This window comes from Pseudopodoces humilis, chromosome 1 (genome assembly GCF_049639895.1).
Source record: "Pseudopodoces humilis isolate 2021_Gansu_Grassland_sample_001 chromosome 1, ASM4963989v1, whole genome shotgun sequence".
NCBI lineage: Eukaryota > Metazoa > Chordata > Aves > Passeriformes > Paridae > Pseudopodoces > Pseudopodoces humilis.
This window is the reverse complement of record NC_142200.1, coordinates 26,633,852-26,648,248: the sequence shown is the minus strand read 5'-3', so window position 1 is coordinate 26,648,248 and position 14,397 is coordinate 26,633,852. Positions and strand designations below refer to the sequence as shown.

At 37.5% G+C, this 14,397-nt stretch overlaps 1 protein-coding gene across 6 annotated transcripts in view; it reads left to right on the top strand.

The window, feature by feature from the left end:
- Positions 1-5,081, top strand: part of RALYL (RALY RNA binding protein like) — a 358,154-nt gene extending 353,073 nt beyond the window's left edge. For all 6 annotated transcript variants that reach the window (XM_088055205.1, XM_088055194.1, XM_088055199.1 and 3 more), the window contains one exon: positions 3,522-5,081. In XM_088055205.1, coding sequence (XP_087911331.1) covers positions 3,522-3,539 — 18 coding nt within the window. In that variant the 3' untranslated portion in view covers positions 3,540-5,081. The remainder of the gene's footprint in view (positions 1-3,521) is intronic.
- The last annotated feature ends 9,316 nt before the right edge of the window (positions 5,082-14,397 follow it).

Here is a 14,397-nt window from a genome sequence, read left to right as displayed (position 1 = left end):
ACAACATTCTGTGGGACTTTTCTTTAAACATATGCTTAATATACTACAAGGTAATATGTTAATCATGTACATATTTTGTGTCATATAGTCATATCACATTCCTAATACTACCTCCCAAAAACATATGCTGAATTTATGCTCTCATATAATCAGATTTATTCCTGTACATTTAGGTCTGGAAGACAAGCATGGTAAAGTCCAGAATTTTCTTCCCATAAACCCTTGTGAGAAGGAAATTAGGTATTTATTGGAATGAAGGAACATATCCCTTTCTCTGAACAGTAAGGAAATACAAATAATTCAGAGGAGGAAAAAGGCTGAGCTCAGTTTGGATCCAGCTAGCAGAGAACAAAACCCATCTCCTGCAGACAAATGAAGCCCATCTAAATGAGTTTAGAAAAGTCAGTAGCTCTCCTGCCACAGAAGGGTCACCATTATAGCTTCCAGGTCCTTTGGCAGGCCTGGAAAATGGGCCTAGCAAATCCTGTTCTAGAAGGATGGTACCTGCAAATCCCTACCATATATCAGACTTGTCTTCTCATAAAAGGCTTTTAGGAGCACTATAGAGTGCAAGCTTTTCATACTCCATCATGCCTCATGACTACGAAGCACAGAGCTTGGAGGAACTGGTCCCCTGGCAGATGATCTGATGGCCAGGTTCTCCCACAAGAAAATGCTCTTTACATGCAGTGTATTCTGAAAGATCTACAGATATAAAGCTAGAAATTAGCTAGACTTTGAGAGGAGGTAGGTTATAAAATAATTAAACTTCCAAAAAGCAAGATGGAAAACTTTAAATTTTTTCTGACTTTTATCTGCTTTACTCCATTACTTGTAATTATTATAGTCTAGGGTCCATAAATAAGAACTGCACTATCAATTAGGGAGGTTTTTTTAATATTTAATGTTGGTTTTCCAATGTTATATACAATGTAATAGTGTATACTTAAAATTCATTCAATCTAGTAGAATTTGAATTTGGCAAAAATGCCAGAAGGATGATACTAGAATTATAATAACAATAGCAGTAGCATTTTTGGAAGACTGAAATACAGTGCTATGCCTAAGAAGAGGGTTTTCAATACGTCATGCTCAAAAAGCCATCCAGATGGTGAAAAAAGCAGCAGAAATCACTTCAGGTGGGAAATGAACCAATAAATATTCCATAAACTCTCTCCATCTTTTTTTTCAGAGATTATGATGGCAATTAGGACAGTATATAGAATTTCTTTGATATTGTCTACAGATGCCAAGTCTATATGCTCAGTTGAGTTATTCAATTCTTAAAATGCATTATGTTCACATCACACTTTCTAAAGTGGTTTTCTGTTAGAACTACATCAAGTGAAAGCCTTATTTCTTGCTTAAATGTAATTCAGTTCATCCTTGTTGTGTCAGGAGATGTTTTTATATATAAGGGGAAAGAAATGAAATAATTTTTAAATACCCACTAGTCATCATGAAGGCTTTTTAATATCATCAGCACTGCCATAAAGGCAGATGATAAACTGCACACTATTGAGAAGAAAGAAATAGAATGAAATTAACATTGAATTACTCTAGATTAATCACAGCCCTGGATTTCTGTCATTCCAGGGAAAATAAAAGCTTGGTTCTTTCAGATTTTATGTTTCCTCTCAGACTTTACTATTATTTGTAGTGAGAGGGAAGTAAGGAGTTCATGTACTGAAGGAAGAGCACAGGAGTATTTTGGACTGGTGGGGTTGCTAAATTTTTATCACTGTTTCTAACCAGCAGCAAAGCAGCATTGATGACTTGGATCCAGATGGTTAGCAACGTTAGTGTTTCACAATAGTAACCTAATGAGGCTCTTTAGTGCTGGTGACAGGTTAATGCTTGAAAGGTTTATGGAAAGGGAAAAAAGCTTCAATAAATAACTTGAAAATCTGCCTCTTATTGCTTTCATAATTATTACATTTTATAATGGCATAATGGAACAGCAAAGCATAGCTGAAAAAAAGGATAGAAAAGAGGAACTTTCTTTGGAGCTAGTAGGATGAACAGAGGGATTTTGTTTTACTTCTAAGATGAATAGCTAGTTAAAACCATTAAGCCTCTCTCAGATTTAAGGGGAAATTTAAAGATCTTTTTATTATAGTTAGTCTCTCTAGGGATCAGACCTAAAACAGGAGAGATGAAGATTTTTCTCTGTGAAAGTAAAGAATAATAGTTTCAGGATGATTTAACTGAAAGAAGAAAGTTCTGGGATCTCTCACATGAGCTTTTCTCCTTAATCCTGGTTACCTGTGAAGACCATTACCAGAGACCTGGTGCTCTCTTTTCAATGAGGGGAAATCTGTTGTCTGACTTCTTTAAAAGTCAGGACCCCAGGCCTGCAGTGACCTGAAAGTTTCTGGAAAACCAAGTTTTCTGTAAATGGAAATTTAAACAATTTTTTTTTTTTTTTTTTTTTTTTCATTGAAGGAGGTGAAAATTGGCTGAAAAGAACATCTGGAAAATTTTCAGGCTTTGATCAGAAGTGCTTTTCCAGTTATAAAAGAAGATAGACTCCAACTCCCAAAAAGGGAGCGCAGAAAAGATTGGCTGAAAGATATTTTTCCTGTCAAAATTTAAAAAAAACCTTGGGTTGAAAATTTCACTTTAAAAAAAGAAACCTTCTACTTCTGTTAACATTTCCTGCTGTGGTTTGTCCAAACAGATGTGGTTAGGAAAGTGTCGTCAGTGTCTCTGTGGGTAGGTGGAGCTGGATGCTCCCCTGCGGTACCCAATGCCTACTTGAAGCTGGTTGCACTAATGGGTTACATAGCAGGAGTCAGATGCAACCTGCCTTCAGCCTCTGCAAGAGTGAACCTCAAAAGTGTTGGCTAACTGGATTTTTGTGTTTTCACAGTGTGGCTGATAAAGCAACAAAAGAAATCAAAGGATATACAGTTATATCCTATGGCAGGTACACAAAAGTGATAGCAAAATAGGCAACAGCAAAAGGGAAGAAGCTGAGGAAAAATCCTTCAATCTGGTAATTATAGGCATTGCTGAAAGCACAAATCCAATGGAAGTGGAGTAAGGTTTATAAATAGTGTGATGGAACTAAAGCAAAGAATTCTACATGCAGTTTATTTAGATTGAATGCTATTATGCAAACAAAGCATTTCATTGCAAAGCAGCCAAGATACATTATTCTATTTCCTGCTGCTAAAATAGAAATTATTCAACAGTTGTTTGCATAGCATTTTTAAGGGGAGGCATACTTTATCTTCAACAGCTCTTGCTTAATTTGCTGCTATTATTTTTGGCCATACAGTCAACCCAAGATTGTTGCACAGTTCTGATTGTCCACTACTGCAGGAACACTATTCCTCTTTAAACTTTCAATGGTATAAGGTGGAAAAGCATTATAGACATTGATATTTGGTTGGTTTGTGGGAAAAGTCAAGTCATAGTCCCCTTGGCTCTTTTCCCCAGCTCTCTTGCTCTTTTTTTGAGGTTCTCCTGGAATAAATTCTTTGCTTTCATACTAAAGCCAGCATTTCATTTCTCAGTTTCTACAGATCAAGTGATGAGATGTCATGTGTGAACCCCCTGAAGGCTGAGAAGAAAAACTCTGACTTCCCCACAGAAAATTGTGAACTGCAGTTTCTTACTGGCTGACACCACCTTTGATTCAATTTGTATGAAACTCAATTTACTTATTAAAATGGACATTATTGTTCAAATATTAGAAACTCCATTTCTTATATGTTCTAAGCTGTACAATTGTCAAATTTTTATGGTTTAGATTGTAAATGTGGTTTTCTCTGGCTAATTATTGGTATTATTTTTTTAATTTTGATGTCTTAAAGGCCAATGTACTGTATCATAATAATATGAAGGACGTATTTAACAGGTGTGGAAAACACTGTATACAAATGTATATTTCTAAAAGCTATTTTTATGATTAGCACGTTTTACTGTTTTACCATATTTAGAGTCAGGTGATATTGCACTTCCTTGTTTACCGCTTAATTCAAACAAGACCATTTTGATCAGTACCACGTTTAAATACATTGTATGGTATTTCCAATTATTTTATTCAATTTAATTGTCATTGGAAATAATTACATTTGATAATAGAATAGCTTCTAAAAAGTGAAAAATGTCAAAATAAGAGAGCAATCCTTGATAAACTGTAAATTAAATCCTCCTGTAAATCCCTTTATTCAGATAAGCCCTCTCTGTGATGCCATTCATCAGACAGTTGTTACAGCTGTACTTGCAAATCTCTAAAGGCAGTTTGTTGCTACCATATGGAAAGTCAGTCAGCCTCCTGTCTAGCCAGGAAAATTACTTATAACCTGCCAATATCTGACAGCCTGAGTTAGCCTACTTATTCCTTTTTTGAGTTATTTTCTGGCAGAAGTCTTTCCACCCACAAACTCCTAAGGCCCTCCTAAAAGCATAGAGTTGGAATAATTACAGATGTTTTAGGGGGAATCTCAGTATAGAATTTCTTAATAAATCATATTTCCTTTCAAACAGAATGGATGCATTATTTCTCTTGTGTTACTGAGACATTAAAGGTATCAGAGCATATGGGCACAATGACATCTTCCCCTATAGAAGTACCAACTTTAATACCAGTACCAGTTCACCATCCCAAAGTCAGACCTCTTTAGCATTGCAGATGACCTGAAACAAGGAATATGTATTTATTCATCTACATCTTTATGCAAGTGGTACTCATATAGAAAGAGACATGTCTTTAAAGTGATTGCAGGGTAAATAAATTATTTATTAGCTACAACCTCCCAAGAGGGAGAGGCATTAACTTAGGAAGTATCTTACACAGTCAACTGGAGCACAGACCCAGCTGTGTGCCAGTCTGCAGCACTGAGCCCTGACCACTGAGCTCCATGACTGGGAAACTTGCTATTTCGGGTCATCCAGCCCTACAAAGATGAACTCTTGCCTTGCCCTTTCAAACGTTCTCTGTAGGCTGAAAACAAAAGAAAAAAATAGGTACCAGAAAGACTTTTAAAAAGATCTAACATTAAATTTCTGTTTAAAAAATCATTTTCTGAGATGACAAGTTCACCTCAAGCAGTGTGGGTGTCAGCGGGTGGAAGCTCAAGGTCTCTGGTCAGGTTTCTGTCATGGGGACCATCATCAAAGAAGGACTGATATTCTTCAAATATTTGGAAGAAAATCATACATTTTAATTTAATTATCTATTACTGAGTGAGAATTTTTTTCACTAGGCAGCTATGTGACATTGCACTCTCAATTACATTTGTGTACTTTATATTTAGCTTGTCTATTCTGTGTGGAGTTACATGATTTACATAAGTGCTGAGTAGTACCTAGATCCTTAAATAAGGAAAGACTAGTATGAGTAGTTACACCTGAGTATAAAGAACAGCAGTTTCAGAATTTATCAGGGCTGACTCTGAGAAAAGTGCAGCAAAAATATATTACTCCTGTCTAAGTGAAATGTTAGGTCAAATCAGAGGTAAAAATACTTCTCCACTTTCTATCTCTTAATATTGATTATGAAGATTTTTAAAGGTACAAATGCAAAAAGAATTGCCATTTGGTGATTTTTGTCTTTGGCTGACAGTTTAAAAAAAAAAAACTCCAAACCTCAGCAGCTCATGGGGCATTTGTTCCATTTAAATCACATAAACTGTTGGCTGACTTAAAAGATGCAGAATATCATCCAAGGAGATCAGTTCTGATATTGGTGTTAATAAACTAGATATGAGAAACATCTAGGTATATTGTCTCCTCACCACCTCCATTCCAAATGAGCTAACACTCACAGGAAGCACTCTGAGATTTTTATGCATTTTTTACAATTCTTTTAGATTATAAACTCACAGAAATGATTGGACATTCATAAAGTTGACACTGATTCACACCACAGTTTAAGTCCTGAATATATTTTGAACACAAAAGTCACCTTTGATAGCACCATGAGGCACTGTTTCATTTGCAAGGCAGAAGATTGTTACCCCATGAAGTCTATTACTAGTAATGTTTCTCAATGGCATGTTTGCTTAAAATCACTCCAGAGGATGCTGGTAGCTTCAACAGAGCTTAATAGTTCTCTGCTGTCCATGTATGCAGTATGCTCAGTGCTGTTTGCCATCACCTGTTACCTGTTTGACATGAGTTTTGTCAGTTGTGGGATTTTTCAACATTGCTCATCCCTTGCAATACGGAATAGAAAACATAAAAGATCTTGTCCATCAGTTTGGACAGTCAACAGTCATAAAATCCTTTACAGACAGTCCTGAATCAAACCAATTCATTTTCTACACAGATCTATATGCTCTGTGTATTTCAGATATTTGTTTCACACTTGGGCAGCTGCATGAATGGAAAATATTTACTAAAAAGCTTTAAAGTTTGGATCAAGAAAAAATATTTTTACTTTTGTAAACTCTTGTATTACATATTGTTGCAGTTCCTATTGGTTTTCTCTGTAGATCCATTTTTAGTTCTGAAAAATCACTGTACTTAAACTATGTAGATAACTGTAATCTTGTTAGCAGTCCTATTTTTACTTGGTGCCACTGCAATTTAGAATTGAAACACTCTGAGTTTGCCCATTAGAGCAGATTGATGGTTCATTTCAGTTTTCTTTAAAATGTTGTAACATAATTTTTACATGTCTGTAAATAAATATTTTCTCTGATTTATGCACTAATTCAGTTTTGCAATTTCTTCTCTTAAAATGTGACTCTAAGACACTTTCCAGGAAAACTGTATTTCTCTCATGGAAAAATGGCATTTAAATCTCTGTAATACAACCATCCTTCACAAACTTCCAAAGCAGATCAAACAGAAGTAGGCATCTGTAATATTAAGTACTAAATTTTAGTAAAATGGATAAAAATGTTAAACCTGCTATCATTTTAGTAGTTTGAGAAATTTAACCACCAGTACTGTATTGAAAAATGACTGACAATAAATGTGACCAACTTCCTGAAGAGAGGGAATTCTTCAGTGCAATGATAAAGATGGAGGCACAGTGGGGAGATTTCATTGAATTTAAAAAACGCATTTTCTTAATCTTGGAAGCTTCTAAGTTTTATATATCACAAAAGCAGTATGAACATAATTTATGAAAACCATGGCAAAAATAGTTATAATTTTCTGCTCAGTATCCAAATTAATTTTTCATTCATAGTTCCTTATTCCATTCACAAGGTGTTGCTATGCAGGTAAGTTAAAGAAAATTGGACCACAAAGTCTATGGGAATGATTTTAAATTACATTGGTATTGTTAGGAAGCAAGACTATTTTGAAATATAAGGTAAAACCAGCCCAACTTGACAAGTTAGTACTGTAGGTCTGAGCATTTCTCAGCAATGAAATGTTCTGGCCATGAGAATGAAAGAGAAAATAAAGGCACTTGTGTACAGCAGTTACAGCCCTGTGTTTACAATCCACGCCCTTACAAGAATCAGCTCTGGAAAACTGGTAATAAAATCATCTGAGAGACTGCGTAGAAAAAACAGAGTGCTACAGGGAATACATAGCTGCTGGGTTTTGGATGGTGGAATAACAACTCATTTGAGACAAAAAGTGCCTGAAGTTTTGTGGCTGCTATAATAAGTATTTTTTTTCTGATTAACGCCTCAAATAAAGATTGCTGTTCCACATTTGTGCAAACAGAACTAACCTGCAAGTATCACCCTTTATTTTAACAGAGTTTGCATAGCATCCATCCCATATAAATCCCACTAACCAAGCAAAAATATTTCTAAAGGTTACATTTAAATCTTCCTGATCCTGCCTGGCGACATGACTTAACATCCTAAGGTAATGGAGAAAAATCTTTGCATAACCAGTCTACTGGTGTATTACAATATGTGAATACATCTATGGTATGTAGCTATGCATATGTGGGAAAAATATTCTTCCACTGCTTTGTGCTTTAGATAATTAGTACTAGAGACAACTAAAGTTGTGTAAAAAAAGAATCAAATTCATCCCTGTTGATAGTCATTAAATGAGTACCTTCAGTGTCTACTCCAACTGGACTCTTAAGCAGAAACTGTTGTCAGTGTTCATTCTATGAGTAGTTACAGCAGCATTTAGAAAATTATTTAAAGAAGAGATTATATTGGTGCTGATAATATTGCTGCTGCAGCAGGACTACAGTGGAACATGGTGGAGGAGCAGAGGATATACAGCATAGCAAGGCTGCAGTTTGAAACCAGTGTTCAGATCTAAATGAACATTGAACATTGAAATTGATTTACCGCAGAATGACTGAGAAAATTATTGAAAGGGGATATTTTGCATTTGTACTGATTTTACCTTTGAAGAAACCTCCCCTATATACTTATTTACTTTCACATGTCTGACAGTATGACATGATTTTGATGATTCCTTCAAGGGGTAAACCTCAACAATTGCATGTGATTTCAGTCAAACTTAGTGAGAATTCAACACTTAGCAATAATTAATCACATTAAACATTTACCCCTTCTTCAGAATTTTGGCCTTCGTGTTTAATCCACAAGGCAAGGGAAGAATTTCATAAATATCTGTTTATTTGAGTGGCCACATTAATTGTAAATCTATGCTTCCATTGATAGAAAAACTGTAGATCATGGAACCATGGAATGTTTTTTGTTGGAAGGGACCTTAATAATCACCAAGTTCCAGGTGTAGACTTTTCATGATACCATCCAAGCTGACCTTGAACACTTTCAGGGATGAGACACCCACAACTTGTCTGGGAAACTTGTCCCAGTTGTCTCACCACCCTCACATTAAAGAACTTCTTCCTAATTTTTTTTCTTTCCTTTGTTTTTTTCACCAGACAGTATTTTACATTCTGGTCTCCACCAGTAATCTACATTAAAAAGATGACACTTTTTTATGTAATATGTGATATCAAGCAAATCAACAAGAAAATATTTATTAGTTCTATACAAGACACCTTCCAGTGATATATGTCAGGAGTTTTACCATGTTTGTGATGACATTGCATTACCTGTAATCAAAGAACCAGTGTATGAAATTGTGTTTTGCAAGTCTATTCATTGAGCACTATTATTTAAGGCTGCAGGCTTCAGAGAGAAAGTTTATCAGGTCCTGTCTCAGAAACATAAATATGTTTTGTGACAGCAAGCTGTAAGAAAATCAATTGTACTGATTTCAAGGATGAGTGACCTTTGAAATTCAGATACTTCTGCAATTACATGAGGATCATTTGTAAGTGAAATGTAAGTTCTGCATTATTTTTTTGGTAAGCTAACAAGGTGGGGAAACAGTAATCAAGGAGTGAACCAGCTTATATGGCTCTCTTTCTGGTCAATTTCTTCCACACTGGATTTAGATGATTCAAGTCATGTCAAAAGATAATGTGATAGAAGCAGACAATTAATAACAGAAAAAGAAAAATCATTGCCCATGGAATTGCATATGGCATTCATGTAGATAAATGACATTGCTGAATTTTCTATCAGATGTAACTTTAGGTTGAAGAGAAGATCTGTGAAACTCCATGTAGTGCAGAGGTACAAAGACAATATATCTGTTGCTCCTGCTTATCCAAGAGAATGAATAATCCAAGCAGATGTCAAATTTCCAGCAGCTTCCTCAGACAGCCCTTTTCAAGGATGTCTTTACAGGGGACAAGTTCAAACTCTTTTCCCAACACCTTAAACCCCCCTTTTGTGAGTGGTTTGTCTCAACAATTAAACTACGAGATTTTTCAGAGAGGACAAAAGCAGTTAAGTGGTCTCCTCACAGGAATGAAGAGCATGACTGAATGGAATGGAATGGGTATGTGCACACCTACAACCACACAACCCATGGACCTGAAAATAGAGGAGATCCCATCTCCATGCTCAGGGCTAACTCCTTGAGGGTTGAAGTTGCAAGAGGCTGAGTTCAGAGGACTTAAACTCTCAGAGAGTTTATGAGCTCCTCTTTAAATATGGTTTTAGAGACTTGTTTTCATCTGCAGACTTCAAGTAGTCAAGAAGTTTGAATGATTTCTTAGCTGCAGGGAAAGGATGTAGGACATGAAGGGATCATTTAGCTGTCTCACAGACTCCTCCTGTTGGTAACAGCAAGAAGCTCAGAGGACTATGTAGGATCCTGGCCTAGTAAAATCATTGCAAATTGGAAGACACTGGTGTTACAGTTTATCATATCTTTGTGTTTCCTTACTGTGGAAATTCCAAGCACAGAAAATTCTCGAAATCTTGTGCATGCAAGCTCAAACACAGAAATTGATACGAAGTTCAACCTTAGACCTTAGGAAAGGTTTCCACCTTTAAATCCAGAAAGATTTAGAAATTGTGAGCAAGAATGCAAGTTTGCAGTTTAGACAGAAAGACATTAAGCTAAGTAGCAGAAAATTTTAAAGTTAAGATATAGAAGTAGTTATAAAAGTAATAAAAAGTTTTAAAGTGTAACAAATAGTTTTGTGTGCCATTATATGATTAGTTAAGAAAGTCTGCATTGCAGCATAGACACATAAAACAAAATAAGTAATTATTAGTGTGATAGTAAAAGCATTCTTTTGTAGTAGTAGTTTATTAACTAATTAACCTTTAAAAGACCTTGTAATTTATAGTCTTGTAACCACTGACCACAATCATCTGGTAAACACAGTGAAGACATTCTCATTCCTTCATAAAACTGTAAAAAAAGAAGAAGAAATCATGTTTTAAAACATCTCCCAGTAGTCCCATCTCTCTTAAAATCCCAATACTTACGGGCAAAATTCTTAAACTAAATATTTCACATCAAGCTGGGCATAAATTTTCACTGCTGTGAATAATCAGCATAGTAATGGAGTTTAAATCATAAATCACATTTTCCTTTACAGCAAATTCCCCAGTAGGGATGGTTCCAGGTTGACTGTGTTAACCAGGTTTTGGAGAAAATAGTGTGCAAAAGCAAAATTATTTAATCTCTTCAAGCTAAGATGGCGCCTTCAGCAACGATAATCAGATTTTAGTGGTCTCCATAGCAATGCAGGTGAAAATTTGGAAAAGCATTCAGCAGCAAATACAAAAATTCATAAAATTAAGAATGCATCCCACTGAAGATTAGTTTTCAGGGATGCTATAAAAGTTATGCTCACATTTGCAATGAAAAGTGTAGGGTTTACTTACCACGAATCACTATAATTGAGCAAGGCTCATGCCACTGTAGCATGTTGCCTCTCAGGAAAAATATTTCTACTTGTATATTCTTTGCAGGTATTTTTGGTTTAAAAAAACATAAAAGTTACTGTACTATGAATTTTAGTATATTTTCTCTTTTAATTTAGTCAACACTGTATGTTTTAAAGATGCATTAAAAAAATACATAAAAATCTCCAAATCATCTGGCTGAAAGATTAAGCACATTTACACAGAATACCAGAGAGTATGAGGGAGACACATAAGCTAGTAAAGATCTGAGCCAATGAATCTAAAACTGAAGCCCATAGAATCACAGAATCAACAAGATTGGAAAGATCATCTGTCCAACATCAACCAAGTGCCATCATGGTTACCCCTGTATCCCCAAGTGCCACATCCAGGTGCCTCTTGAACACTTTTAGAGATAGGGCCCCACCACCTCTCTGGGAAACTTACTGCAATGTGTGACCACTATGAATGTTTTTTTTCTAATCTCTAATCTGAACCTCCCCTGGTGCGCTTTAAGACCGTTTCCTCTTCTGATACAGCAGAACAGACCGACCCCTACGTCACTACAATCTCAAGTGGTTGTAGAGAGCAATGAGGTGCCACCCCAAGTTTTCTTCAGACTAAATAATCCCAGTCACCTCAGTTACTCTTTACAGGATCCTTCACCAACTCTGTTGCCCTTCTCTGGGCATACTCCAGCACTCCAATGTCCTTTTGGAAGTGAAGGGCCCAGAACTGGACATAGCACTTGAGATGTGGTCTCACCAGTGACAAGTGTAGCAGGACAATCACTTCTCTGGTCCTGCTGGCCACTATTTTTGACACAGGCCAGGATGCTATTGTCCTTCTTGGCCACCTGGGTATATGCTGTCTCATGTTCAGCTGCTGCTGGTCAGCTCGCCCAGGTCCCTTTCTGCTGAGCAGCTTTCCAGCTACTCTTCCCCCTTTCTGTAACAGTGCAGGGAGTTGTTATGGCCCAAGGGCAGGACCTGGCACTTTGCCTTATTGAACCTCATGCAGTTCTCCTGAGACCATTGATCCAGTCTGTAAAAATCTCTGTAGAGACTTCCTGCCCTCTAGCAGATCAACACTCCCACTAAGTTTAGTGTTGGTTTACATGATCAAATGTGCTGCCAGCTCTGGTTTTCATCCTGTCCACAATTCCAAGTAGGGACAAGATTTTCTCTGCATCTACTGGTACAGGTGTGCCTCAGTTTTACATGACACGTCTGCACAGGAGTTTCTCCAGAGGCCCCTTCCTACCTCAGAAATTCTGTGGTGTTTTGATTCCATGCTATCATAAAGAAATATTCATAAAGTCTACATTAAAAAAATGCTGAAGGTACATAAGGAGCATGCCAGATTCAGCATTTAACACCCATCTTATTGATATTATCCATCACAAGAATCTGTTGTCTATATTTAAAATATCATCATTAATTGATCATCATGATCAATTATTGAACAGGAACCTTTTATCCCAGCAGAGTGTTTCAGTGGCTGAAGTCATGCTCAGCTTGCTTTCTCACATCCTATTCAGGATGAACATTCATTCATAGACATTGAGTACTTAGCTCACACAAAGAGCAACAGTTTTAGCTGGAAAGAATAAGGGTTACCTCAGAAAATTCAGCAGCTCTGTATCAGGGAGTTTGTAGATGTAGATTCAAGGTCTCTGAGGTGGTGAGGGGAGCTGGTCCTGTCTATTCCATCTCTGAACAACCTGTGCTACGTAATGAGCTGCTGGACAAAGAGCTACAAGAAGGGTGGGATTGGGTAAGCACTGATCCCAGCTGTTCCCACAGAGAAATATTCCTGAGATCCATTGTCAAATGAATCCCAAGAATCAGGCCATACATTGCTTCAAGGAAGAAACCAGCAGTTCTTCAGGGAAGGAACTGCTGACTGAAGGACACTGCAGAAAGAACAAAGGGAAGACACAGTGGGAGAGACCAGCAGGACTTTGTGTTGTAGTTTGGCATTTAGGGAAATATCCACGGAAGTGACTCATCTGAGAGAGGCTTCTGGGAGTTTCTTCTCTGCTTGAGATCAGGCCAATAGCTATCCAGTTTTGAGAACTGACAGCATTTTAGACCACTGAAAAGTAAGATCACCTTTGTGAATACCACCTTTTAAACCCAAGCCTGGGAACTCCTTGTCTCTTTGTTTCTGGCCTTGAAAGGTATTGGAGTTCTGGTGCAGCTGGCCTGCTCCCCAGCGGCCTGTGTGGCCCAGTGGGGGCTGAACCAGACTCCAGTGGCTCCCAGGTGGGGGATGGAGACTGAGGGGCTTTCCTTGGCCCCAGGCCAGGCCAGGCTCTGCTGCGGCCCTTCCCTGGAAGCTTTCCAGGTCCCATTCCAGTGGGGTGGCTGAAGCATTTCTCAGGAGGGGCCCAGGCCCTGGCCCTAGGCTGAACTGGGCCACGAGTGCTGACATCTTGTTGCCCCCACCATGGCCCACACAGATGGCTCCAGGCTGAAAACCATCCACTGCCTTCCAGTGGCTGCTGAGCTGAAATCCTACACCATGAATACCTGCCACGGCTTGAGCCAGATTTAACACTTTCACTAGCCAGATGAGACCTGCAGACTTAATCCCCTCTCCAAAGAGAGGAAAACAAGAGCGTTCAACATGTAGAGACAACATGAAACATCAAGGTCAGTAAGAGAAAGAGTCAAGCCTCAGATAGAAGGAGAATGAGGAGATTCTTTAATAAGCTGAAATATTATTTTGGTAGGGCCAGGAAGATGGACAATAATGTTCTGAAAAACTCCTTTAATTCATGAAAGATTATTGGTGGGAATGAACTATTCAAACTGTAAATCTGAGTAAAGGTATTCATTCATGAAGATAAGCAGATGGTGAAGTAGCTGTGATCCCATGAGATGCTAAACAGAGACAGAAGTAAGAGCTGATGAAGACCTTTTGCCCCAAGGGAGAAAAAGAGAAAACCTCTGTTCCCAGAGATGATCACAGAGACAGATGAAAAGAACCTTTGCCTTTGAATAACTCATCCTTAAAATAATAGCCCTTGATTCATGGCCCATGAATACACCTCTGAGTGGTGTGAAAATGGGAGGAGAGCATTTTTTTCCAGGTGGCTGCTAGTCATGAAAATGAAAAGCCACAAGAAAACTGTTTTCTTGTGGAGAACTGTCCATGGAATGACAAAATACTTCTCTCCCTACAGAGACTGATGAAAATTATACTATTGTATAGTTAGTACTGCTTTAACATCCCAAGTTTTGTCTCTAAGTTGTCAGTTGTGGAA